At 42.1% G+C, this 8,481-nt stretch overlaps 1 protein-coding gene across 1 annotated transcript; it reads right to left on the bottom strand.

The window, feature by feature from the left end:
• Positions 1 to 3,977: 3,977 nt before the first annotated feature.
• Positions 3,978 to 7,285, bottom strand: LOC106561331 (dynein light chain roadblock-type 2). Its single transcript, XM_014125175.2, has 4 exons — positions 7,144 to 7,285; positions 4,792 to 4,867; positions 4,447 to 4,614; positions 3,978 to 4,243 (listed from the first exon to the last, which is right to left on the bottom strand). Exons 1-4 carry the CDS (start codon positions 7,144 to 7,146, stop codon positions 4,200 to 4,202), a joined length of 291 nt encoding a protein of 96 aa, XP_013980650.1. The 5' UTR covers positions 7,147 to 7,285; the 3' UTR covers positions 3,978 to 4,199.
• Between the last annotated feature and the right edge of the window lie 1,196 nt (positions 7,286 to 8,481).

Below are 8,481 nucleotides of genomic sequence, written 5' to 3'. Positions count from 1 at the left end.
TGAGGGGGACACCAAAAGTAGTGCTGTAACACATAGCCTACATTGTAATATGGTAAATGTATATTGAGGAACCAAAGAAATAAGGTGTTTGCCGTACTCCTAACTACCGGTACCCAAAACTACACAACTACTCACAACAGCAATACCATTGCCTTTAACAAATCTTAGTTCAGTCACCAGTTTAAGTTGAGAGTGGGGGTATCCATGGCATTTTCCAATTATGTTCCTATTTTACAAGTCAAAAAAATTGAGAACCTTTCATAATGTTGCCACACAAAGACTCAACAAACTTACCTGAGACTCCGTCTCTGCCAGTCTGTCCCTGCATATCTGTCCCCAACTCTGCTGTCTGTGTGCCATCTGTTGCCTGCTCTGCCTAATGACATCATTGTGAAACATTTCCATTAGAATTTCATTTCTTTCTTATGAACATTTTATCAACTAGTCTTTGAGATATTAGGCTACTAGGGTTCTTACTTTGCGTTTTGGTGTACTGAAAAATACTCTGATGTCCGTCTTTTATTTTTCTGCCATTTTTCAACCTGGCTGGCTGGCTACAGACACACAGTGTGTAGGTTATTTACAGTAGGAGATGGGCTTCTATCATCTTATCTTTTATCATTCTATTTGGGCTTCGATCTAAAAGGTAGCTAGCAAATGTGAAACGGATTAAAATGACAAGAGTTGACAGCTGTATGAGTTCACCATTTACACAACATATGCTGCAACCTTTTGTAATTTTAATAGTTTGTTTCATATTGGCTGGCTTCCAACAATAGCTGAATTTGCAAAGCAAGCGAGCACCAATTCCGTTTCAGTGGTGTTTGCTATAATCTTTGCTACCCGGGTTAAATAAAATAAATTAATAAAAGTTCCCTTGCGACAATTTAGCTTTTGCAACGAGACCATTAAATATATTTAAGACAATGGTAGAAGAAGAGCGTAGTTCTGTTCAGTTTGGACTTCAGTTTATCGCTAACCTTATCACAGACAATTCGAGCTTGTACTTTTAAAAATCCACCTTTCCAGAAATAAGTATCTCACTGTTGCCACTTGTTATAGACCCCCTCAGCCCCCAGCTGTGCCCTGGACACCATATGTGAATTGATTGCCCCACATCTATCTTCAGAGTTCGTACTGTTAGGTGACCTAAACTGGGATATGCTTAACACCCCGGGCCGTCCTACAATCTAAGCTAGATGCCCTCAATCTCACACAAATTATCAAGGAACCTACCAGCTACAACCCTAAATCCGTAACCATGGGCACCCTCATAGATATCATCCTGACCAACTTGCCCTCCAAATACACCTCTGCTGTCTTCAACCAGGATCTCAGCAATCACTGCCTCATTGCCTGCGTCTGTAATGGGTCTGCGGTCAAATGACCACCCCTCATCACTGTCAAACGCTCCCTTAAACACTTCAGCGAGCAGGCCTTTCTAATCAACCTCGACCGGGTATCCTGGAAGGATATTGACCTCATCCGTCAGTAGAGGATGCCTGGTTGCTCTTTAAAAGTGCTTTCCTCACCATCTTAAATAAACATGCCCTATTCAAAAAATGTAGAAATAAGAACAGATATAGCCCTTGGTTCACCCCAGACTTGACTGCCCTTGACCAGCACAAAAACATCCTGTGGTGTACTGCATTAGCATCAAATAGCCCCCGCGATATGCAACTTTTCAGGGAAGTCAGGAACCAATATACACAGTCAGTTAGGAAAGCTAAGGCTAGCCTTTTCAAACAGAAATTTGCATCCTGTAGCACTAATTCCAAAAAGTTTTGGGACACTGTAAAGTCCATGGAGAATAAGAGCACCTCCTCCCAGCTGCCCACTGTACTGAGGCTAGGAAACACTGTCACCACCGATAAATCTACGATAATCAATTTCAATAAGCATTTTTCAACGGCTGGCCATGCTTTTCACCTGGCTACCCCTACCCCGCTCAACAGCTCTGGACCCCCGCAAAAACTTGCCCAAGCCCCCCCTTGCTTCTTCTTCACCCAAATCCAGACAGCTGAGGTTCTGAAAGAGCTGCAGAATCTGGATCCCTACAAATCAGCAGGGCTAGACAATCTGGACCCTCTCTTTCTAAAATTGTCTGCCGAAAATGTTGCAAACCCTATTACTAGCCTGTTCAACCTCTCTTTTGTATCGTCTGCGATCCCCAAAGATTGGAAAGCTGCCGCGGTGATCCCCCTCTTCAAAGGGGAAGACACTCTAGACCCAAACTGTTATAGACCTATATCCATCCTTCCCTGTCTTTCTAAAATCTTCGAAAGCCAAGTTAACAAACAGATCACCGACCATTTTGAATCCCACCGTACCTTCTCCACTATGCAATCTGGTTTCCGAGGTGGTCATGGTTGCCCCCTCAACCATGCTCAAGGTCCTAAACGATATCATAACCCCTATCGATAAAATATTTTACTGTGCAGCCGTCTTCATCGACCTGGCCAAGGCTTCGACTCTGTCAATCACCGCATTCTTATCGGCAGACTCAATAGCCTTGGTTTCTGAAATGACTGCCTCGCCTGGTTCACCAACTACTTCTCAGACAGAGTTCAGTGTGTCAAATCAGAGGGCCTGTTGTCCAGACCTCTGGTAGTCTCTATGGGGCTGCCACAGGGTGCAATTCTCAGGCCAACTCTTTTCTCTGTATATATCAATGATGTCGCTCTTGCTGCTGGTGATTCTCTGATCCACCTCTACGCAGACGACACCATTCTGTATACATCTGGCCCTTCTTTGGACACTGTTAACAAACCTCCAAACAAGCTTCAATGCCATACAACACTCCTTCCATGGCCTCCAACTGCTTTTAAATGCTAGTAAAACTAAATGTATGCTCTTCAACCAATTGCTGCCCGCACGACTAGCATCACTACTCTGGACGGTTCTGACTTAGAATATGTGGACATCTACAAATACCTAGGTGTCTGGTTAGACTGTAAACTCTCCTTCCAGACTCACATTAAGCATCTCCAATCCAAAATTAAATCTAGAATCGTCTTCCTATTTCGCAACAAAGCCTCCTTCACTCATGCTGCCAAACATACCCTCGTAAAACTGACTATCCTACCGATCCTTGACTTCGGCGATGTCATTTACAAAATCGCCTCCAACACTCTACTCGGCAAATTGGATGTAGTCTATCAGCGTGCCATCCGATTTGTCACCAAAGCCCCAGATACTACCCACCACTGCAACCTGTACGCTCTCGTTGGCTGGCCCTCGCTACATATTCGTCGCCAAACCCACTGGCTCCAGGTCATCTATAAGTCTTTGCTAGGTAAAGCCCCACCTTATTTCAGCTTACTGGTCACTATAGCAACACCCACCTGTAGTATGCGCTTCAGCAGGTATATTTCACTGGTGATCCCCAAAGCCAACATCTCCTTTGGCCGCCTTTCCTTCCAGTTCTCTGCTGCCAATGACTGGAACGATTAGCAAAAAAAATAAAAAAAATAAATAAATAAATTTTTTTAAAAAAATCACTGAAGCTGGAGACATATCTCCCTCTCCAACTTTAAGCATCAGCTGTCAGAGCAGCTTACCAATCACTGTACCTGTACACAGCCCATCTGTAAATAGCCCACCCAACTACCTCATCCCCATATTATTTTTTTTGCTCTTTTGCACCCCAGTTCTCTACTTGCACATCTATCACTCCAGTGTTAATGCTAAATTGCAATTATTTCATCTCTATGGCCTATTTATTTCCTTACATTTGCACACACTGTACATAGATTTTTCTATTGTGTTATTGACTGTACGTTTGTTTATCCCATGTGTAACTCTGTGCTGTTGTTTTTGTCGCACTGCTTTGCTTTATCTTGGCCAGGTCGCAGTTGTAAATGAGAACTTGTTCTCAACTGGCCTACCTGGTTAAATAAAGGTGAAATAAAATAAATATTCATATCATACAGGTGTGGACGTCGGGAACAGGGAAAAAAGAACATCCAGACATACAATTGTTATGTCATCCTTGTTTATTGTTTTGAATTGATGACAATAGCTAAGGAAGATAATTAGTATATAGAGTAAGGCATCATATTGCAGAGTTTAAAAAAAGTAGACAAAAAAGAAAATACAAAGAAAGCAAAAAGTGTGGTTCAGCTAAACAAAACATATGTTGTTGAGAAAGACTAGTGTGTGAGGAGCTACAGCCTGACTCTCACAGGAACATCCTGGGGCTATTCACTGGGGTTCTGGATGACTATCAATAGATACTCCTTGTCTGGAAGAGAGAGGAGAAAACAAACTGTAAAACCACTGAATGTGTCTCATTACATTTCACTGAATGTGTTTTATTAACTTTACCTTAAACAATTAATGAAATAGTTAATAAATGAACCGCACAATATCGATATGTCAGATATATTGATGTTCACATGGGTCTGGGCCTCCCTCGAGAACCTGAACCACCTCTGCTTCACTCACCAGGTGCCACCATGATCTCATGCTTCTTGGAGCGGATGCGGAGGAAGGTCAGGTCGTTCTGAGGGTCGAGGTCTCGGACTGTGCTCCTGGCTTTCATAGTGAGCTGGTGCAGCAGACCAGCATACTGCACCGTAGTGGAGTTGTCTAAGGTAGTTCTGATTGGGATACCTGAGAAAGACCAACACATCGGATCAACTTTAGTAGAGGTGATGAGAGTAGCACTGATTAGTTAGCCTGCTAGATACATTCAAATGGTATGTCTAAAGTGTAAAATTGTCTCCACATATTTGTGGCTATAGGTACAGCTCCTATAAGAGAATGTAGGCATGGGATTGTATTGCTTACCCTCGGCATTAACAACTATTGTTCCAATTACACCTTTGTGAGTTTGAATTCTCTTTAGTGTCTCCTCAACTTCTGCCTGTTTAGGGGAGAAAATAAAACGGCACTAAATCTTTATGCTATAGCAAGCAGCTTTAGCACACTCATCTGACCAAGACCCTCAAGACAGTCAACATAATGTTACCGCATTCATAGAAGCTAACCACTTTAGCGACTATTGATGATAGTATCTTCTGACTGGGGAAGTTTTGTTAAGAGCCTTGAAGCTTGCTCTAAACATTAACACGCATCGCTTGCGGTATGTTTTTGGAAATATAAGCAATATATCTTCAGAAATAAATAATTTACTAAAAAACTAAAGCTTAAATTACTACACACGTTTATAGGGTCAGTGTTCCCACATGGCCATATCCACATGTAACATCGCTGGTTTATGGAAAACAGACGGAAGACGTAGTCGGCCAACTGTGATAATTGGCTACTGTATCTAGCGTGCTCCGAACACGTGTGTAAGTGTAGTTCGTCAACTGGAGGCACACAAATTGTGGATCTGTGCAAAACTGCTACAAAACTGCCCAAGAACACTAAGGTAACCTGTCTAAATGACTACCGACCCGTAGCACAACTCTGTAGCCATGAAGTGCTTTGAAAGGCTGGTCATGGCTCACATCAACCCAGAAACCCTAGACCCACTCAAATTTGTATACCGCCCCAACAGATCCACAGATGATGCAATCTCTATTGCACTCAACACTGCCCTTTCCCACCTGGACAAAATAAACACCTATGTGAGAATACTATTCATTGACTACAGCTCATCGTTCCAACACCATAGTGCCCTCAAAGCTCACCACTAAGCTAAGGACCCTGGCACTAAACACCTCCCTCTGCAACTTGATTCTGGACTTCCTGACAGACCTTCCCCAGGTGGTAAGGGTAGGTAACACATCTGCCACACTGATCATCAACACGGGGCCCCTCAGGGGTGCGAGCTCAGTCCCCTCCTGTACTTCCTGTTCACTCATGACTGCATTGCCAGGCACGACGCCAACACCATCATCAAGTTTGCTTTTGACACAAGTGGTAGGCCTGATCACCAACAACGATGAGACAGCCTATAAGGAGGAGTTCAGATACCTGGTCGTGTGGTGCCAGGATAACAACCTCTCCCTCAACGTGATCAAGACAAAGGAGATGATTGTGGACTACTGGAAAAGGAGGACAGAGCACGCCCCATTCTCATCGACAGGGCTGTAGTGGAGCAGGTTGAGAACTTCAAGTTCCTTGGTGTCCACATCAACAAACTATCATGGTCCAAACACACTACGACAGTCGTGAAGAAGGCACGACAAAGCCTATTCCCCCTCAGGAGACTGAAAAGACTTGGCATGGGTCCTCAGATCCTCAAAAGCTACAGAGGGTAGTGCGTACAGCCCAGTACATCCGCTGGGGCCAAGCCTCCCGCCATCCAGGACCTCTATACCAGGCAGTGTCAGAGGAAGGCCCTAAAATTGTCAAAGACTCCAGCCACCCTAGTCATAGACTGTTCTCTCTGTTACCGCACGGCAAGTGGTACCGGAGCGCCAAGTCTAGGTCCAAAAGGCTTCTTAACAGCTTCTACCCCCAAGCCACAAGACTTCTGAACACCTAATCAAAGGGCTACCCAGACCGCTCTTTTACACTGCTGCTACTCTCTGTTTATCTATGCATAGTCACTTTAACTCTACATATTACCTCAATTACCCCGACTAACCGGTGCCCTGCACATTGACTCTGTACCGGTACCCCTGTATATAGCCTCATTCTTATTTTACTGTTTAATTATTTGTTACTTTAATTTATTTATTTTACTTACTTATCTACATTTTACTTAACACGTTTTTTTTTTTACTTCTTAAAGCATTGTTAAAGGGCTTGTAAGTAAGCATTTCACTGTAAGGTTTACACCTGTTATAATCGGCGCATGTGACAAATAAAATTTGATTTTAATTGTAGCTATGATTTTTATTTGAAAGACTCTTCCTGATATAAAAGATAAGGGAGATATCAGCGTATGCTTCGAAAACAGGTTTGAAATCGATGATTGCCTTTCCTAAACATTAAAACACAGCGTCGGAATTGTGGTTCACATGGAGTTAAATGCGGGCGAATGTAACCGCTGAAACCCCTTTAGGAAGGGTTATCGAGAGCTAGCGTAACGTTACCTAGCAAGCTTACGTAAAGTGCGATGGGTTGATAATGGATATTTGCTGTCGTTTCCGTCACGTATCTAACCCTTTACATAACTATTATTAAACTAGTTACATGAGGCAAAACATGTCATGTTAATAAAAATATTCATAAAAAATGTTGTACCATATTTGAAGGTGCTGTCAATGTTGTTGTTGTAGTCTAGCAAGTAGGTTCCTTTCTTCACTCCAGTCGCGTTCTGTTCTTTCTTCCTCAGTGATACCGCTGTGAAGCAGGCAAGAATACCTAAGTACTTCTGGGTCACGGACTTTTGGAATCCTTCAGAATAAGAGTTCCGTCCTGTTTACTTTGTAAGTGAAGAATTTGGGCGAATGTGAAGGAAAATGTGCACAATTATCGATATATTATTCATTGAAAAACTAATTAAACGTATTTCTATTAAATATTATGTGATTTATTTGTTGATTTTTTTATTTATTTCAAACCTAAATGGTCAACAATGTTTTTGTGTGTGTACGCCACAGGATGTTGGTGGCATCTTAATTGGGGAGGACGGGCACGTGGTAATGGCTGGAGTGGAATAGGTGGAAAGGTATCAACAACATCAAACACATGGTTTCCATTCCATTCGCGCCGTTCTAGGCATTATTATGAGCAGTCCTCCCCTCAGCAGCCTCCTTTAGTGTACGCCTATCATTTATTGCACCATACATGTGTCTCAGTATTCTACTCAGAAGCACTTCTAGTTTCCACATCCACAGATTTTACATCCCAATGAGTGTCGCTGCTCATTCTGCGGCCCTTAAAGTGTGGCATATCAGCTTAAATCCAATCTGTTTTTTATATTGGACATATTGCATATTGCACTGTACACAATTTTCTGTATGTTGTGTCGCAGTTAAAGGGGGGCGCTTCTAGTTTCCAAATCCACAGAGTATACATTCCGAAGAGCATTGCTGCTCATTCTACAAACAAACAATTGGTTTATTCAAAAAGTCAAGAGAGACGCAATTTGGTAAAAAGCATGATTTATTCATAACAAATATCATGATGAAGTTAATTAATTAAGTACTTTTCGTTAAATTGATCATTAACAGTAACACAGAAGTTTCAAATTATATGCAAGATTCTCTTCATCTCATCAGCAGAGTCAGCACTGGGCACAAACTGGTTGAATCAACATTGTTTCCACTTCATTTTTGGAAAATATCTATGTGACGATTGGGGTGATACCACCCTATAAGATACTAGGATACTGCCTAAAAGTATATATTTTATTTGTCTAGCCAAAACACCTGATGCACATTTTGGCACGTAAGACTGGCTGATTTAAATGTGTAAAGTCTGCAGCCTTCTCATTATTAGGATAAATTAGATCATTTACAGGTATGTCAGTCAGTTAACACTCCATCTACTGATCACATTGTTTATCTTAAGTAATTAGCTTCTCACCTAATCACCTGCTAATAGTCATAATTTGTCACCTTCATTATCAAATCAAAT

The sequence above is a fragment of the Salmo salar genome, chromosome ssa10 (assembly GCF_905237065.1).
Source record: "Salmo salar chromosome ssa10, Ssal_v3.1, whole genome shotgun sequence".
Lineage (NCBI taxonomy): Eukaryota > Metazoa > Chordata > Actinopteri > Salmoniformes > Salmonidae > Salmo > Salmo salar.
Note: the sequence above shows the minus strand (reverse complement) of the source record. Positions and strands in the feature narration are given on the sequence as shown.